The 20124-nt window shown below is 41.9% G+C and overlaps 5 protein-coding genes across 5 annotated transcripts; 2 read left to right on the forward strand and 3 right to left on the reverse strand.

The window, feature by feature from the left end:
• Positions 1-802: 802 nt before the first annotated feature.
• On the reverse strand, positions 803-1273 carry LOC311269239 (histone H3.2). Its single transcript, XM_084373290.1, has one exon. It carries the CDS (start codon positions 1253-1255, stop codon positions 845-847), a length of 411 nt encoding a protein of 136 aa, XP_084229416.1. The 5' UTR covers positions 1256-1273; the 3' UTR covers positions 803-844.
• A 320-nt stretch (positions 1274-1593) lies between these two features.
• LOC311269389 (histone H2A-like) lies at positions 1594-2072 on the forward strand. The gene has a single exon (XM_084373521.1). The coding sequence runs from the start codon at positions 1612-1614 to the stop codon at positions 1993-1995; it is 384 nt and encodes a 127-aa protein (XP_084229647.1). The 5' UTR covers positions 1594-1611; the 3' UTR covers positions 1996-2072.
• Positions 2073-3883: 1811 nt separating this feature from the next.
• LOC311249465 (histone H2B 1/2) lies at positions 3884-4398 on the forward strand (the record flags this gene model as incomplete). Its single annotated transcript, XM_084340529.1, has 1 exon — positions 3884-4398. One exon carries the CDS (start codon positions 3884-3886, stop codon positions 4256-4258), a length of 375 nt encoding a protein of 124 aa, XP_084196655.1. The 3' UTR covers positions 4259-4398.
• An 11561-nt stretch (positions 4399-15959) lies between these two features.
• On the reverse strand, positions 15960-16279 carry LOC311264971 (histone H4; the record flags this gene model as incomplete). Its single annotated transcript, XM_084366239.1, has 1 exon — positions 15960-16279. Exon 1 carries the CDS (start codon positions 16269-16271, stop codon positions 15960-15962), a length of 312 nt encoding a protein of 103 aa, XP_084222365.1. The 5' UTR covers positions 16272-16279.
• A 1011-nt stretch (positions 16280-17290) lies between these two features.
• Positions 17291-17829, reverse strand: LOC311249495 (histone H2B 3-like). Its single transcript, XM_084340558.1, has one exon. It carries the CDS (start codon positions 17815-17817, stop codon positions 17449-17451), a length of 369 nt encoding a protein of 122 aa, XP_084196684.1. The 5' UTR covers positions 17818-17829; the 3' UTR covers positions 17291-17448.
• Between the last annotated feature and the right edge of the window lie 2295 nt (positions 17830-20124).

Here is a 20124-nt window from a genome sequence, read left to right on the forward strand (position 1 = left end):
ATCCACACTTAACCATGAATTAAACAATGTGCGAAGATGTTTTTAAAGTACTTCTACTGTACACATGGAAACAAAATACAATATCTAATAATAATTATCAAGGGGAAAGTCATGGCAGTCATAAACATGTGTATGATGTAGAGCAACAATCTGTAAATGTCATGTAAATCGGATGATGTTTGTCCTCACTGCAAATTGCTGAGAGTAAGATAGTGCTGCAGTTGCCTTCTTTCAAAAATGTATGCATGTGTTATATAAAGTCTGATTGATTGATATGAGGCTGACTTCCTGTGTCCAGAGGGTGGCGCTATGGATATGACAGTATTGATGCATAGACGTAATCAGGGCAAAACCCTCTACATGTGTGACCAATTTGGTGTAGATGGGGAAAATGTCGCCCCCAGTTTCAGCGTTTTGGCCCCGATTTGGCTAGAGATGCGGAGGGGTGTGTAGCATCAGTTGAGACGGGGATTCACATGTGTCATTCACATTTTCATATTCTAAAAAGGGATTCAAATAAAGTGTGGCTACAGTAAGTCACCACAGTATGGCAGTCACTTTTTTTTTGGGGGGGGGGGGGGGGGGGGGAGAAAGAACAAAGTTGTCTGAAAATTGTCTGGAGAAAACACCAGACTGATCATTAACGGTTTATACTAAGTAGCTAATTAGGTAATGAGAGAAAATCATTAAATGTCATTATCTTGATTACCAATAGTCATACGTTAATTTAATTAAGTTGCAGTAACGTTCATATCCAATTACAGATCAGTGAAGGAAGCAGCTCAGTAGAAGTAGTGAGGGGGCTCTGAAAAGAGCCGTTGTGGTTTGTGGAGCAGCAGACAAGTTAAGCGCGCTCTCCGCGGATGCGGCGGGCCAGCTGGATGTCCTTGGGCATGATGGTGACCCTCTTGGCGTGGATGGCGCACAGGTTGGTGTCCTCGAACAGGCCGACCAGGTAAGCCTCGCTGGACTCCTGCAGAGCCATGACGGCGGAGCTCTGGAAGCGCAAGTCGGTCTTGAAGTCCTGAGCGATTTCTCTGACCAGGCGCTGGAAGGGCAGCTTGCGGATGAGCAACTCGGTGGATTTCTGGTAGCGACGGATCTCTCTCAGAGCCACGGTACCGGGCCTGTAACGGTGAGGCTTCTTCACACCGCCGGTGGCCGGGGCGCTCTTACGGGCAGCCTTGGTGGCCAGCTGCTTCCTGGGAGCTTTGCCTCCGGTGGACTTACGAGCGGTCTGCTTGGTTCTTGCCATTGCTTCTTCTTCCTCTGAACAAACAGGAGAAAAGTGTAGTGAAGAGAGGAGACCGGCTGCTCTTAAGCTGTGGGACCGGCTGTGAAACGGTGACGCTGCTTCAGACCTCCGGCTCCTGATTGGTTAGCGGCTCCTCTCGGAGCTCAGCGCCGCCTGGTAGAATCGACCCCCGCCTGAATCTCCGCTGCTTATTGTTCAGAAAGACCGCCTTAATTCAGCCAGGGGCCCCTCTGCTGAAAGCCTCTTCTCTGGTTGGTCTGTTGGAGACCCGCACACGCTCCGCGGACATAAAAAGGAGGGTTGTGAGTGTCAGCAGCACATTTTCTTTGAGTCGAGACTCTAGAAAGACCTGAAACATGAGCGGAAGAGGCAAAACCGGCGGCAAAGCCAGAGCAAAGGCAAAGACCCGCTCCTCCCGTGCCGGGCTCCAGTTCCCAGTCGGTCGTGTCCACAGGCTGCTGCGTAAAGGTAACTATGCACAGCGTGTGGGTGCCGGCGCCCCCGTCTACCTGGCGGCTGTGCTGGAGTACCTGACCGCTGAGATCCTGGAGTTGGCTGGAAACGCTGCCCGCGACAACAAGAAGACTCGTATCATCCCCCGTCATCTGCAGCTGGCTGTCCGCAACGACGAGGAGCTCAACAAGCTCCTGGGTGGAGTGACCATCGCTCAGGGCGGCGTGCTGCCCAACATCCAGGCTGTCCTGCTGCCCAAGAAGACCGAGAAGGCCGCCAAGAAGTAAACTGTAGCCTGCCGGAGACTACCAACACAACGGCTCTTTTAAGAGCCACCCACTCATTTCTGATAAAGAGCTGTGTTATGTCTACTGATAAACAATAATTAAGTCAGCGTTGTAAATCTACCACAAGTAATGGGACGCCAAAACAAAGAAGTGGGCTAACTCACACAAAATGGATGCGTAGCTGAGAAAACCAAGACTTCTTTGCATCGCAAATAACTAGTAAAGGTCCAACACTTCTTTGGCTGTTGGAATAAGATTCCTTGAGCTGATAACAAATGTTGAATGAACGTAAATGTATTGCAGATCAATAGGCTACACTTTGCTATCAAAAGACAATGCACATAAAAAACTGGGACGGGGCAGCGGATGATCAGGTTCATAATTCATTCACTGTCGGGACCAGTAGGCCTATTATTTAAAAAGGGGTGTAATACGTGTAACAGTACGTTTAACTGATTTTTATCTTCCTGAGTGTTAATCAAGTATTTTTTTTAAATAAAGATGCAGCAGAGATGATGGCAGTAGATTAATGTAGTCATGTGTTGGATATTTGATAGTTGGATTGTGATCGTCTCTGTGTTAGTGAAGAAGTTATCTTATGACCTGATGAGGCAACCCTTGCTTTCATCTTATTTTCTACTTATCAGTATTATTAGGCCTATTATTATTTTTTGATGCGTGCTCATAATGATACAACTAACATTACAGGGACAGGACTGTGCTCTTTAAGGATGCTGCCTCACTACCTTACTATTTCTTTCTGGGGGAAAACAAACAAACAAAAAACAACAACACAAGAAGCAACACCTAACATCATATTTGTAACATCTGGTAATAAAGTGTAGCGTCTTCACTGAGACTACACTGGGACACAGTTTGATGGGGGACCGCAAGTGTCACGGAAATAGTAATAAGGCATTTAACCCATTGTACGAATTAATATATTAATAAATACACTAAGTTAAAATGTAAATTAATTATTTAATATTTTGATGGGAAATAAGAAGAGGAATTATAAATAGAAGTTACAAATGAAATATTAATCCATCAATGAATGATTCAAAAAAAGGGATTTACAGTAAAAACATTTAACAGTCAATAAGTAGAACATTTTAAAATGCATTTATGTATTCATGAATAAATAATTGAATTTAAAAGTGTCATGGAGAGGTTAAATAGAGAAGCTAAATGACTCCACAAATGGAATAGCTAGGAAAAGGAGAAGTAGCGTGTACATTGATCGTGCTATTTATTTGTTTTTTTAAACTGTCTTTTCAAATAGATTTTTAAATTCCAATATTTATTTATGAATTAATTAATTAATATTTAAATAATGTACTATGGTGTGTCTTTTAAATGTTGTTGTTGTAGATCTCTTTTTAATTTGAACTATTTATTGATGGATTAATATTTCATTTGTAAATTCTATTCATAATTCCTCTTTTTATGCCCCATTCAAATATCAAATAATTAATTACGTTGTAATTTAGTCTATTGATAGATTACTAAATTAAATTGTAAACGAATTTATTAATGCCTGTATTTATTGTGCAATTAGTTAAATGCTTTGTTACTATTTCCGTGACACTTGTGGTCCTCCATACACTTTAAGTTTTTGAAACAAAGAATGTAGAAGACTCAGGCTGTGTGGTCTGTGGTCACACCGAACACTTTTAGTAAGAGTCTTTCCCAAAGTGTTTCCTTTGTGTTGGTCACAGATAGTTTCACCACGTCCTTCTGCATGTCAGCTCTCACAGCGAGGCCACAGTGAGCAGCTCAACCAATCACAGGAGGGAAATCACACAGTACTATTTGCATGGAGTCTACACAAAAGAGTTGCTCTCAGTAGTCAAACACATTCGTCGCTGAACTGAGCGAAGAGACAAGAATGCCTGAACCAGCAAAGTCTGCGCCCAAGAAGGGCTCCAAGAAAGCGGTGACAAAGACCGCTGGAAAGGGAGGTAAGAAGAGGAGAAAGACCAGGAAGGAGAGCTACGCCATCTACGTGTACAAGGTGCTGAAGCAGGTCCACCCCGACACCGGCATCTCCTCCAAGGCCATGGGCATCATGAACTCCTTTGTGAGCGACATCTTCGAGCGCATCGCCGGTGAGGCCTCCCGTCTGGCTCACTACAACAAGCGCTCCACCATCACCTCCAGGGAGATCCAGACCGCCGTCCGCCTGCTGCTGCCCGGTGAGCTGGCCAAGCACGCTGTGTCTGAGGGAACAAAGGCCGTTACCAAGTACACCAGCTCCAAGTAAACTCATCCTGACATCAATAACCCAAAGGTCCTTTTTAGGACCACCCAAACCTATCAATAGGTGCAATATTCCTGCTTTTAGGACTTGTTCATGATGTGCTATTGTTGTGCTACTTTTTTTAATAATGCATCATATTTAAAATAAACCACAATAAATGATGTGTTATAATGAAATCAGTGATTGCCATCTACAATATTTCAGAGGCAATAATGTAAACATGTATCTCTCCCATTAAATACATAGGCTGAGAAAAATATGGTCCCCAGATCACTTGAAGCTTCAAAGGTGGCAGGGTCCATCAATAAGAATCAAAATTCCTTTATTAGTCCCAAAAACAGGGAAATTTGTGTGTCACAGCAGCCAAAGGACAGTTCAATATAACAAACAATAACGGTAAAAAATAACAATAAAAAGGTAAGAAATACAAATAGACATACATACATACATATATTTACATAATATGTACAAATATAAACAGTGTATTGTCATAAACAAATGAGTATGAAAATTGCCCAAAGGAGAAATGGGTTATAAATGAGTTTTTTATTGCACAGTGAGGTCTATTGGGAGCAGTGCTGATTGTAGAGTCTGACAGCAGCAGGAAGGAAGGACCTGCGATACCTCCTTCAAACACTTGGGGTGTATCAGTCTATTACTGAAGGACCTGCCCAGTGCTGTGATAGTGTCCTGCAGGGGGTGGGACTCCTTCACCAGCAGCGATGACAGCGTATCCATCATCCTGCTCTCTCCCACCACCTGCACTGGGTCAAGAGGGCATCCCAGGATGAAACTGGCCTTGATCATTTTATCAAATATCTTCCTATCTGCTGCTGCTCCAGCAGACTACTCCAAAGAAAATGGCTGATGCCACCAGAGAGTCATAGAAAGTCCTCAGGAGTGCCCCCTGCACCTGAGTTTCCTCGGCAGATGGAGTCTGCTCTGACCTTTCTTATAGGTTGAATAGAGTAAAACTGTGTGAAATGGCGTCCTTTTAAAAGGTCTGTATGTTTCCAGGTAACTTGGCCATAAAGAGTTTATTTACCTTAGGTTTTAGCTGAGTTTGCTTTTTTGTGATGAAATAAATCAGTGGATGCAGACAATGTGCTAACCACATAGTTGAGCTAAAAAGTCAAATTCAATGTAGCTTTATTAGCGGGAGCATTTCAAATCACATAGCAAATCATAAACTAAATCAGTAAATCAAAATGGTACAAATACATAACAAGAAATAGAATAACAAAAAGAAAATAATTACATTCGTAATGGTTTTATTCGCTATATGCGAAATATAGTTCAAGTGGCCTCACCTGATTCAGTTGACTCAGTTGTCAGAGACGTTTAATAATAATATTTGATTAGACCTTAATCTGGTTATTTCACAAGACAAAAGAAGAGAACATTTTGAATAAGTCATGAGGACACATCTGGTCACACAGACCCTAACCCTGACATCACGCCTAAATTTAACACATATCACATGGATTTATATGGTTATACCATACATAACAGCATTAGAGTTGATATTAATATTAAAACCAACATGTGACATCCCTCCCACACATCTTTTGACCTTTGACATTTTAAAAGTAAATGTTCAATAGTTTCATCCTCACAGTTGTCAACAGGGAACCTGAAGTTTTAACAAAGCAGCTCAATTTAACCACAGCTCAGACTGCTGCTCTGCCAACTGTCACAAGAAGATCCTCCTCAGATGCTCAGTCCTGGCCATGACACTGCAGTTTCACAAACAGGTCATGGTTGGGCTGGTGAATGTCATCATGATCCTGGTCGCTCTGGACCTGCACCACCTGGTGTAAATGTCCTGAAGGCAGGGCAATGCAGTTCTAGTGATGCGCTCAGCACATCGGATCACTCTATGGAGAGATTTCCGGTCCTGGGCGCAGCAGTTGCCGTACCAGGCGGTGATGCTTCCAGAGATGACAGACTGGATGGTGGCAGAGAAGAAGGTTTCTGCAGCCCTGTGGAGATCTTAAATTTCCTCAGCCGTCTGAGTTGATACAGGCGCTGCCTAGCCTTCTTCACCAGTGAGATGATGTGGGTTGTCCATGTTAGGTCCTCACAGATATGAACTCCGAGGTACCTATAGCTGGACACCTTCTCCACCGGGGTCCCGTAGATCTGTAGTGGTGCGTAATGGGACCTCTGCTTCTCCCTCCTGAAATCTACCACCATCTCCTTGGTCTTGGTGACGTTCAGGTCCAGGTTGTTGGTCTTGCACCATGATGTTAGCAACTCCACCTCTTCCAAGTAAGCTGTCTCCATGTTGTTGGAGATCAGGCCAATCACCACTGTGTCATCCACCAATTTCACAATGGTGTTGGTGCTGTGTGTGGCTGTACAATCATGGCTGTACAGGGAGTAGAGCAGGTGGCTCAGGACGCAGCCTTGGGGGGCGCTGGTGTTGAGGGTGCGGGTGCTGGAGCTGCAATTCCCGATCTTCACCACCTGTGTTCTGCCAGTCAGAAAGTTCAAGACCCAGGAGCAGAGTGAAGAGCTCAGCCCCAGATCCCTGAGCTTGGTGACCAATCTGAGGGGAACTATGGTGTTAAACACCGAGCTGAAATCAATAAACAGCAAACGTGCGTAGTTCCCCTTACCGATGTCCAGGTGGGAGAGGGTGGAATGGAGGACGTGTGAGATGGCGTCATCAGTACTCCTATTGGGACGATAGGCGAACTGAATGGAGTCCAATGATCCGGGTAGTGATGAGCTGATGAAGTCTTTAATGAGACTTTAAAGCTGAACTCTGTAGTTTTGGGGACAAAATGTTAATGAGAAGCCGGCTCGCTGTGTGTAGCGACACACAAGCGCAGTGATTTACCGTTATGGTTGATGCAGTCTGAAAGGCACAGGCGAAATCAAAGACGTCATATTGAGGGGCAAAAATATTGTCTCTGATATGGGATTGCTGTGACACAAACAAACCGTTAGCCTGTGGCTACAGCCAGCCGCTAATAACAGGATAACAGGTTGGGCTTTCGGTCCCATATATAAAGGGACATATTTCTAACTATTCGGTTTAAGACTAAAGGGCCGTGGAAAATGCGCAGTCTGTAACTATTAAGTGTTACACAGCGGTGGATTAAGTTACATGTTTGCAGCTAACGCTGCTTTGCACGTTAGGTCACTCCGAGTCCTCGGTGATCTCATATGATTTTCAAATCAAGCTCTAAACATGACCTGTAATGTTTTCTTACCTGGTTACTAGGAAATGAGCCATGTCAGCATCTGTTTTCAGTCCCAATTCCAGTTGAAGCTGCCTCCATGAGTCGAGCACGTATCCAATGTATATTCGGGTGCCATCCCGTCTTTGCTCGTAATTTTGTTTCGACTCACGACATGCCGCTGATAAAACCTTCTTTTTCTTCCTAGTATGACTTTTTAGTGGACTTTGTGTGGTGGCAGGTCGTTTGCTGGCCGTAGCAGACTCCATTACTACCCAAACACTAGTTTGGGTCCACCGCGCTCGTCTTCTTCCCGTATCCAAGTCGAAAGCCGTCGAGGACGCGCAATTCACCGAATTGCAGTACATTATGCAGGACACAGCCTGTTCAAGGCAATGGAGAGATACATGGGTGGGCTCATTCTTTTTGGTTTTGAACGCATCATCACCCATTAGCATTAAAAAACTTAAAATGCATGTTTATTTTTTCACAAATCCTGCCCCATGTCCCTTTAAATACATTTATAGCCAGAAAATGACTTCTGATACTTGAGTTCATTTATTTTCAGAATGATTTCATTCATATATTCAAACAACTGGTATCCATTAGACCCGATGACATGACGTCGCTCTGGTCTCTTCCGGATGACTTTCAGTTGATTTGCATTATGGAGCTATGTGAAAACAGCAAACTTGTTTATTTCTGCTCTGATTTTCAGCTGTAACTTTAACATTTAAAGATTTATAGTTAAACACGATGGTCTGAACTTTCTGACGTCTCTGCGCTGTTTGTTACTTTAGGTCTCAAACCTGAGGTTAGTTAAATTGTTTAATAATGAGAAATGACATCACCAGACATGCACTTTAGATTATTTAAATGTATACACTTTTAAATAACATAGAGAATTAAGAATAACAATAACAATATCAAAAGCATTCTACAATAAGAATGCTTGGTGTTTTTGTTGCTATAGCAACAACATGAAGAAGATCAAATGAAGATCAAAGGCAAATGTATCAAAGACACATGAAATGTTATAAGTAGAAGAAATTACTTTATATTTGCCATTTGTGCTCAGACTACAGTTTAGTTCAGACACATATCTCTTTGTCGCAATGGATCGTACACAGAATAACAAAAAACAAGGTAGGAGAAGGAGAACAGCAAAGAAGGAAGATACTTCACAGGTTAAGAAAGTATTAATAAACCCCAAGAGAGATCGTTCTCAGGCCAGGAGAAGACATAGAAGCCCCAGCATAGAAAACAAAGCGGCCCAGCAGAGGACGGAGCCGGAAGACATGGAAAACAACTCTGAGAAGGCTCGACCTCCACCAGTTTCGTTTTCCCATTATGGATACTTGCTCCTCTGCGATGAACCTGAAGAGCAGACTGAAGTGCAGACTTCTCCCAGCATGTCCTCTCAAGACACATCGCAGGAGATGAATGAGTTGAAGAATCTGAAGTTAGAGGAGATTGAGGATCTGAAACCACAGCTCCAAGCGATCTCTGAGACGCTGCACAACACTCAGACTGACCGTGAGCGCCAGATTTCCAACATTCAGATCAAATTGGAGGAAGCGAAGGCCGAGAATGCAGGCCTTAAAAAGGAAGTGGAGGACATGAAATTAGAAGTCCATGCTAAAAAGCAGCTGTGTGCACTGGCTGAACACAACACCGGGACAACTACTCAAAGCCTGAAGGTGCAGCTCCTTGACATAAAAAGAGCAGAGCTTGAGGCTCGCACAAAAGCCGAACAACTGGAGGCCAATCTTGTATTTGAGAGGGCTCAAGTTCGGATGCTGGCCAAGAAAGAGGAAATGGCTGGGAAGATTGTAGAAAGAACCCAGGCTTCCCATCAAGTCCTGCTTGAGGAGCACAGAGAGGAGACCAGGAAGATCACATCTGCCCTTAAAAAGGCAGAGGATCTGCTGGAGACTAAGCACCTCTGCTGGCAGCAGGAGCAAACATACCTGCTGGAGGAGATGGAGAAATCCAGAGCTCTCTATGAGGATCAGCTGGAAGAGCAGAAACACGAGAATAGCACCCTCGTTGCTGCTCTGAGTAATGTTGAGCAGAAGCTGGAGAGTCATCAGGTGGAGTGGCAGGAGGAAAGGACATCCCTCATTCAGGCCACAGAAAGCTTCAAGAAGACTGCGCAGGATATGCAACAGGAAGCAACGGAGGCTTTGGAAAGATCCCAGGCTTCCCATCAAGCCCAGCTTGAGGAGCACAGAGAGGAGACCAGGAAGATCACATCTGCCCTTAAAAAGGCAGAGGATCTGCTGGAGACTCAGCACCTCTGCTGGCAGCAGGAGCAAACATACCTGCTGGAGAAGATGGAGAAATCCAGAGCTTTCTATGAGGATCAGCTGGAAGAGCAGAAACACGAGAAAAGCACCCTCGTTGCTGCTCTGAGTAATGTTGAGCAGAAGCTGGAGAGTCATCAGGTGGAGTGGCAGGAGGAAAGGACATCCCTCATTCAGGCCACAGAAAGCTTCAAGAAGACTGTGCAGGATATGCAACAGGAAGCAAAGGAGGCTTCGGAAAGATCCACCAGACATCAGGTGGAGTTGCAGACATCCCTCATGCAGTCCACACACATTATTGAGAAGATGCTGCAGGAAAAGGAGCGGGAGGAGAAAGAAAGCTCCATGAAGTCCCAGGTGGAAGAGCTTGTGAGCAAGAAGAAAAAGAAGAAGAAATGGTATAGGAGGTTCTTCCAGTTCATATGTCCATGCTTATTTACCGAGAAAGACAACTAAAAACTCTCCCTGAGCTACAACTGGTTTTCTCCGGGTGCTCCGGTTAGCCAACTTTAATTGAAAAAGAAATTCTTCAATTAAGAAAAAAAAGTTACATTAGTTCAGGCGTGTAAAACTGACCATTCACAAACATACAGGAACAAATGCGTGTACACACCCAGCCGTCCGAGGAGAGGGGATCTCTCTCTGAATTGCCTTTCCCGAGGTTTCTTCCTGTGTCCTTTCAATGTTGTTCTGAGGTTCATAGGGAGTTTTTCCTCGTCTTCTTAGAGAGCTCGGGCTGGGTACCTGTTCCTGATCTGGATCTGCAAGGCCCACTGTCACACTGGTTTTCTCCGGGTGCTCCGGTTAACCAACTTTAATTGAAGAAATAATTCTTCAATTAAAAAAAAAAAGTTACATTAGTTCAGGCGTGTAAAACTGACCAATCACAAATATAAAAGAACAAATGCATGTACACACCCAGCCGTCCGAGGAGAGGGGATCTCTCTCTGAATTGCCTTTCCCGAGGTTTCTTCCTGTGTCCTTTCAATGTTGTTCTGATGTTCACAGGGAGTTTTTCCTCGTTCTCTTAGAGAGCTTGGGCTGGGTACCTGTTCCTGATCTGGATCTGCAAGGCCCACTGTCACACTGGTTTTCTCCGGGTGCTCCGGTTAACCAACTTTAATCAAATAAATAATTCTTCAATTAACAATAATAAAAAAATGTCTCTCCGAGGAGAGCATGAAAATCAGATCAAATAAAAAATTTGCCTTAAAAAGTAATTTTTCAAAATAATGTCACGTTTGTCATTCAGCTGTTCTTGAGAATTTAGAGTTTGTTGTAAAGCTTTAACCACACACAGGTCATTTCACTGCATAACTCGTGCTTTTACTTTGGATACTTCAAGTACCTTCAGCAGATTATACCTTTACTTAATTAAGGTTTGAAATGCAGGACTTGTACTAAAGTGTTACATAGTTGTATGTATTTGTACATAGATGAAGGCTCTGAGTACTTCCTCCACCACTCATCTAATACTGACTATTGAAAAATGACATGTCATCATAAAAATCAATCATTTCTTTCAGATTTCAACAGTATTTGTCCTTTGCCACTAAAATGTTGAGCTTTTAAGGCTTTTGTTTGTGTGCTGGTCATGCAACCATGGCAACTCCAGGAGCCACACCACCCCACAGCGATGAAACGATAAGATAGCTAACCACTTAGAGGACTCTGAATCACACAGCTTATAATACTAGTTATCAAATATCTTTAGATTTTAATCCATGTAGCTACATTTCTGTTGGTTCTAAAGCTCTGCATTCAGAGTCAAATGAGCAAAAATCATTTCTGTTAAATAAAATAAAATGACAACAACATGAACAACTGTGTGTGAGTGTATGTGTGCGCGCGCTTGCCTTGCTCTCTGACTGGCTGCAGCTGTGTCTCAGGTCTCTCAGGTGAGTGCAGGTGGAGCTTCCTGTCCTCTTCTCCTGGGAGTCTTGTGTGTCCGTCGCTGTCCGAGGTGCTGAACTGACACCAGCAGAGCTGCTACCTGCTGTCTCTGTCCAGGCTGATGAAGCTGTGCTGCTGCTGAGCTCTGAGGAGCAGCCACCTATTTACCTGCTGTGTATCTGTGATTGTCCACCCGTATGACACATATGGATGACTGGATAGATCTACTAATCTATGTAAAGCTGCAGTCATTGAACAACACTACACCCTGACTCTAGTATCATTCCTGTCCTCCATCTTTGAGTTCAGAATAATCTGTTTTGATGTAGTGGTTTTGTCCCTCTGACATGGCAGCTTAAAACTAACTGTGAAGTGAAGGAAAAAGAAATGCAAGAACTACATAAATGGAAAAATAAAACAAGCAATTATAAAACTATTTTTGATTATTTAACTATATACCAACAGCACATTATTCCTTACACACACTATGGACTACAACAAACCTGATTTTCGAGGCCAGATTTTTAAGCCCTTTGATCCCTCTACTATTGACCCTTGCAATTTTGACGTTGACCCAGACCTACATTTCTTTTCATCATTTGATGCCTCTAACATTTGTACTTTTTATCATGACACTCAGTTTAATGACTTGTGTGTTTCTATGCCTCCTAATATATTCTCTACTTTTCATCTGAATTTAAGAAGTATTTCCAGCAACTATGATAAATTCATTCATTATCTATCTTCAATTAAACACAATTTTTCTGTTACTGCTTTATCAGAAACATGGCTTACAGAGGACTCTAGAGACATTTTTAAATTACCTAAATATAATTAGGTTCACTACGTAAGAGAGAATAGATCTGGAGGCGGAGTATCTCTGTTTGTCAATGGTGACTATGAATTTAAAATTAGGGATGATCTCTCTCTAAAGTCTGATGGGGCTGAGGTGGAATCTGTTTTTGTAGAGCTCTCTGGTGGAAAAAATGTTGTTGTTGGTGTTATTCATCACCCACCTGACTCTATCATCAAAGATTTTAATGAATGTTTGTCAAATTCTCTTGATCTGATAAACAATGAGGATAAACTCTGTTACATTTTAGGAGATTTCAATATAGATCTCTTTAAATATAAATCAGATACCCTTACTGGGGATTTTCTCAATATTCTCTATTCTAGTTACTTTTTCCCTCTTATTTATAAATCTACACGAGTTAAAGACAATTCAGCAACTTTGATTGATAACATCTTAACTAACTCTTTGAGTGAAGGAATGAAATCTGGGGTCTTGTATTTGGACTTGTCAGACCATTTTCCCATATTCCAGTACTCTCTAATCAAGGTTAATAGAGCTAAACATAGCAAGAAAACAATGCACAGAAGAATTATGAGCAAGTCAAATATTTCAAAATTTAAAGACAAGCTTGGCAGTATTTCTTGGGATTACCTATATGAGGAAAATAATGCTGAGTTTGCAAATCAACATTTTATGAAAGTTATTAGCTTTAAGTTCTACCAAGTTCTACAGTCAAGACTTCAAAAAGCCTTGGTTTACAGTAGATTTGTTGAAGCTGTTGAGGAAAAAGAATAAACTATACAGAAAATATGTCTCAAATCCTACTCCTCTTATCCATGGTATTTATAAATCCTATAGAAATAAATATATTCATTCCACTAGATCTGCAAAAAAGAAATATTTCAGTGAAAAATTTAAGAGGTGTTCAAAGAATATTAAAACAACATGGGTAGTAATAAATCAGTTGTTGCAAAGAGAAAAAACTGTCCCAGAGCTACCTTCAGTCTTTTTGGATGGTGATAATCTAACTATCATTTTCAGTGGCAAAAAATCATATTCTAAGGATTTATCTAAAATTACAATTGAGTCTGTTGAGATGCCTCAAGAGTCATCTACAAGATTCCTAGGAATTATTGTTGATGAAGATTTGAGTTGGAGAGCACAAACTGACTGGGTTAGCAGAAAAATAAATAAATCTATTGGTATAATAAGGAGGGTCAGTCATCTTGTCACCACAAACTGTCTCCTTAGTCTTTATTACAGTTTAATTTATCCCTATCTTTCATATTGTAATATAGTTTGGGCGAGTACTTTTCCTACTACTCTCTACAAAATCTTGGTCCTCCAGAAACGTTTTGTTAGAATTGCAACTCGATCAGAGTCACACACCTCACCTGCTCCTCTATTTCAAAAACTGCAAATTTTTACTATTTACGATATCAATATTTCTCAAATATGTATTTTTATTTATAAGATACATTCAAGTGAAGGGAATATTCCTGATCATTTCAAGACTTACTTTAAAACAAATTCACAGGTCCATTCCTATTCAACTTGTCAATCTTCTGATCTTCATCCTCCTAAATTTCTTACTTGCAGAGGTCAAAGATCAGGTCAAAAGATTTAGGGGTACCAAATTATGGAATGGCTTTTCCCATTCTGCAAAAAACTGTTCCTCTATAAAATGCCACAAAAGAAACTGAAAAGATAATTTTACTGTGTTTTGTAGTTGCTTTTTTGTCATTGTATTGTTGTCCATGTCTCCATGTTTTACTTTGATTCACACATGCTCTAGAAATTGATAAATTAGGTGTATAAAACAATATTCCCTTCACGGACAAACACACACACACACACACACACACACACACACTCACTCATACATTGACACACTCACATTCAGGGCCGTAGCCAGGGTTTTTGAAATACCAAGGTCAACATTCGGCAGGAGAGAGACAGACACAACCTTTATTGCAATGATATAATATTGTTGTTGTTTTCCATTTCTTTATTTGATGTATCATTATTATTATCATCATCATTTAATATGAACTGTATATATATTTTTCATTATATATAACAACTTGTAACCCTTAAATGGGCAAGCACATATAAAAATTTTGGAAAAATAATAAATTGCTATTTTCTAATGTTTCTAGGGTAGAATAACACAATTTCATGATTTTTTTCAAAATATGACCTTTATTTTTAATTTTACAGTTTGTATCTCCCAAGATACATTGCCCGTTTAGGGTATAAATTTACCATTTACCAATTCTTTAAATATTTCATTTATGAACATTTAAAACATATTATAAACAATTTATTAGCCACTCTCTTTCATGTCTTGTGTACAAAGTTTAAGAAAAGTGGGGGAAATATATATATATATATATATATATATATATATACATATATGCACAGTATCTCACAAAAGTGAGTACACCCCTCACATTTTTGTAAATATTTTATTATATCATTTCATGGGACAACACTGAAGAAATGAAACTTTGCTACAATGTAAAGTAGTCAGTGTACAGCTTGTATAACAGTGTAAATGTACTGTCCCCTCAAAATAACTACAGTCAAGCATAGTGGAGTGTCATGGTCTGGGGCTGCATGAGTGCTGCCGGCACTGGGGAGCTACAGTTCATTGAGGGAACCGTGAATGCCAACATGTACTGTGACATACTGAAGCATGTCTCCAGACCGAAATCCTATTGAGCATCTGTGGGGCATCCTCAAACGGAAGGTGGAGGAGCGCAAGGTCTCTAACATCCACCAGCTCCGTGATATCGTCATGGAGGAGTGGAAGAGGATGCCAGTTGCAACCTGTAAAGCTCTGATGAACTCCATGCCCAAGAGGGTTAAGGCAGTGCTGGAAAATAATGGTGGCCACACAAAATATTGACACTTTGGGCCCAATTTGGACATTTTCACTCAGGGGTGTACTCACTTTTGTTGCCAGCAGTTCAGACATTAATTGCTGTGTGAGTGTGTTGAGTTATTTTGAGGGGACAGTAAATTTACACTGTTATACAAGCTGTACACTGACTACTTTACATTGTAGCAAAGTTTCATTTCTTCAGTGTTGTCCCATGAAAAGATATAATAAAATATTTACAAAAATGTGAGGGGTGTACTCACTTTTGTGAGATATATATATATATATATATATATATATATATATATATATATATATATATGTGTGTGTGTGTGTGTGTGTGTGTGTGTGTATATATATATATATATATATATATATATATATGACTGTGTTCAGGCATGTGAATGAACAAGATTTTACATTGATCGAGTTACATATGGGAGTAGTTGTCTTGAGAAACAGTACCATCAATTAAGAGAAGGCCATATATGAAACATTAACAAATATGAACTTGTAAGTGTATGGTGTGGGTTATTACTGAGTTCAATGGGAAGATAAGAGGAAGGGAGCACTTCTAGTTTGAGGTGGGTGGCCCTTAAAAGGACCTTTGTTGTTGTAGATTTGATGAATGATCGGTTTAACCTCCGAAACCGTACAGAGTGCGTCCCTGCCTCTTCAGAGCATACACCACATCCATGGCGGTCACGGTCTTTCTCTTGGCGTGCTCAGTATAGGTGACGGCATCGCGGATCACGTTCTCCAGGAAAACCTTGAGCACACCGCGGGTCTCCTCGTAGATCAGACCGGAGATACGCTTGACTCCACCGCGGCGAGCCAGACGGCGGATAGCGGGCTTGGTGATTCCCTGGATGTTATCACGGAGAACTTTACGGTGACGCTTGGCGCCTCCTTTACCGAGTCCTTTACCTCCCTTGCCTCTTCCGCTCATCTTGTAGCTTGTAGTTTACTGCTTCAAGTCTGTTGCAAAGAGGCAGGCATGCGCAATATAAACCTTATCTGCGGACGTAATAGAGAAGACATGGCGCGAGCTTCACTGGGCGGTGCTTCAGTGGTCATTCCCACATCTTCGCAGCTGAAAGGATACTGCTCCTTTTTCATTATCTTTGAAAATTAATAATAGATTTTAAAATATATGAACTGATGAACCTTTCGTTATGTGTTGCTGTGTGGGGAGAACAACCTGAATCCCTCCCCTGTCTCACATATGGTGAACTGTCCCTATGTGGTTGAGAGACTGGAACATTTTGTCCATTTCTCCTCGTGGATCATTTGCTAAGATGATTTTTTATTGACTGTGGAAAGTTCTGCTCGCAGAGAATTAAAACTCTTTGCTTACTTTTCATTTGCCGACAGGATTGGTTTGTTTCCATCAAATCCGATCCGAAGTAAATGTGAGTGGCTCCAACATGTCTGTGCGGGGGGTCGGGATAACACAGCTAGGCACGACAAACATGCGCAGGGACATATTTTCACGCGACCCCTATTATGTAACATAGAACTGTTATGTTTCCAGTACGATAGGGGTAGAAAATAGTTTCACACTGATGGTTTTTATACATTCGGGACATTATCAGAGTTGAAAATGTTCCTTCAGGCAGGTGGGTATCCCTCTCGTAGAATGTGATGTATTGTTGTGGAAGTAATACAGTATGGAAAGTCATTAAAATGAGCTCAAGTGGAGCAGTAAGTAACGGCACAATAGCGCTGTAGCCTAGTAGCCTATTATTAAACGGAAATTAATAAATCACTACCTTGAATCAAAATTACGGGCGTTTACACAATTGTGTAGGATAAAGACCCTTTATGAAGCAGTGTGTTGCTAAACCTTTGTTTCTGGATAGCGGGTTTACAAATTGCATTTCAACCCAGTTGAAGTTCGGGGGGGGAAACAGAAGCCAGTGCCTGGTATTCAGATCGAAAATTTCATTGTTCAAATGGTTAGTTTAACAGATGCATACAATATAACTCGTTTAAAGGACAGTTGATTTCGTCATGATTTCCATGTTGAACAGCAGTTAAACACAACAAATTCATGTGGAATTAAGCTTTTCAGAGGAAGTGGTGGCTCTTAGAAGAGCCTTTGGGTTGTTGATGTCAGGATGAGTTTACTTGGAGCTGGTGTACTTGGTCACGGCCTTTGTTCCCTCAGACACAGCGTGCTTGGCCAGCTCACCGGGCAGCAGCAGGCGGACGGCGGTCTGGATCTCCCTGGAGGTGATGGTGGAGCGCTTGTTGTAGTGAGCCAGGCGGGAGGCCTCACCGGCGATGCGCTCGAAGATGTCGCTCACAAAGGAGTTCATGATGCCCATAGCCTTGGAGGAGATGCCGGTGTCAGGATGGACCTGCTTCAGCACCTTGTACACGTAGATGGCGTAGCTCTCCTTCCTGGTCTTTCTCCTCTTCTTTCCGGTCTTGGTGGCTTTAGACACGGCTTTCTTAGAACCCTTCTTGGGCGCCTTAACGGGATCAGGCATGTTTACTGCAGTTTCGAGAACAACTCACGTAATCTTACTGCTGTGAACGCGGTATATATATGCGCCTGCTGCAAATTGCACTGTCCCGTTGCTCACACAGGATTGGCTGGGTTGTGCTCCAGACTGAGCATGCGTCGCACAAGTTACCATCCCAAACCAGAGGGGGGGTCTGAGCAGATGTTTTTAATGTGGGACGTGTTTTGTGGCGCTTTATGATAACAAAGGAGATGATTTAGATCATTCAGACATCTGACTATTACGATCACAGACTATAAAATACTTCACAAAATAATACATGAAAGAAAAAATGTGGGATAATCTGTTTCAGGAGTCTCCCTGGAGTGCTGCTTTATACCCTTCAGCTATGAACCCTTCGATTACAGTAATTAACTCAGCCTTACTTTTATGGAATAGCATTTAAGTCAATATTAAATAAATACATATACTTAGATAACACTAAGCAATCAATCTCTTTAGTATCAAAACTAAGGGCAGCACTTTTAAGTGCTGCACATTTATTTCTTCTACATTAATGGATGTCACATATTTCTCTTAATTGTTAAGTGATGCATTGTAGCTCGCTGCTCTTCACCATCAGAATCAGAATCAGAATCAGAATACTTTATTAATCCCGGGGAGAAATTGTTTTGTTCCAGATGCTCTGTGCAAAGTAGAAATAGTAATGTAGCATGAATGGACACAAGAGATAAGGATATAAATAAAATAGTAAAGTAGACAACAAAATAAACTAATAAAATAGACAATCTCAAGTGTTCATCGTCAAAATCAATGCATCTGCACCTGAATATGCATCATCCTAATACATTACAACTAATGCACAATGACCCACATTGATCATTTTCATGTTTTGTTGTCTTACTTGCATGCGGTTCACAGTCTCACTGTTGATATTTTCCCAGTTGTTAACAGTAAACCGAACAGAGTTATATCACACATGATAAAGGTTAAACTGTGGGGGACTGGTTAACTGATGATGGGTAAGATCCCCCTGTGAACCCTCGGGACAACCTAAGACAGGCACAGAAACTTGGCATGTCTGCCGTTGGAGAACCCACAATGTGCAACACACTATCTCATGTTCTTTCACGAGAAAAAGAGACTTGATTCAGAACAGTATAAAATCCCACAGAGCAGAATGATGCAGTATTGAGGAAGGTGTAGTGTGTGCTTTGACTTTCAGTGGTGCTTGTTATTGATAACTGCGACTGGGGGGGACACCCTATCACTGATCTCCAACACATTTTCTTTATCGTCTGATGCCCCTCTGAAAGTAGTATGTTGAAAACATTGATAATGACTGGACCTGAGACTAAACTGCATGACACCTGAATGAGAATTATAGTTACAAATGATTAAGCTCAGCTAAGCTGAAGATCTAATGACAGACTGTGTTGCAGATTGATAGATAGAAGAATACAAACATATTAAAATAATAATTAAATATTTAGGTTAAAGTAAGAGGTTCAGTAAAGGTCATAAAAAACAGGTTAGGTCAGGTCAGGGTTTAAAAGAAACAGCACTGGTGTGTGACAGTGTTCAGGCGGTTTCTATAGGTGGTTGCTACATGGAAGTGGTTGTAAGGCACCTTTCCACTGTTCACTACCTCAGTAACCTCTGCGGGACAGAGGGCAGAGTCTCCCCTGAGTCCTCCAGCACTTCCTCCTCCACGCTGACAGTTAGATCAGCGTGGACGACATCAGGGAGCTGTTTGCCACAACCGGTTCTTGACCTCCTTGAGTTCCTCCTTTCGCAGCCACTAAAGCTGCCGTCCTCTGAGCCTGCTAACACATGTGATATTCATGTAGTCCTCCTCTGCTGTCCTCTCTGTCCACACTGTCCTAGACCCCACTCAAGTCCTTCTGGTCTGCTGATACATGTGTGACCAAACTGGACCGAGGCCTTACTGCACCGTGGATATGACAGATCGAACCATCCTTGAAATGACTAAACCTCGTTGAGACCTCCTTCAGCCTCCAACACCAGATATTTCAGCTTCATTAAAGCTTGTAATAGTTCGCTTCCAAAGGTCACAATCGAGAGTTCAGATGACACCATGGTGATGACATCAGCTGAGCAGACATCAACCGAGCAGAGGTGGAGAGGGTCTCTGGGTGACCTGAGGACCTCTACTGGACCGTCACCACCTCCAGCTGGGTCAAACAGACACACCAGCAGCCATAATTGAGACTGTTGTTACTGCAAACCGAGTCAACAGTTTCTCTAATATACACGTCCGGCCTCCAAGGCCTGTTACTTTAAATTGACAACCGCTTCCTGTGAATCCTT

This window comes from Pagrus pagrus (assembly GCF_965226575.1).
Source record: "Pagrus pagrus genome assembly, chromosome: 2".
Lineage (NCBI taxonomy): Eukaryota > Metazoa > Chordata > Actinopteri > Spariformes > Sparidae > Pagrus > Pagrus pagrus.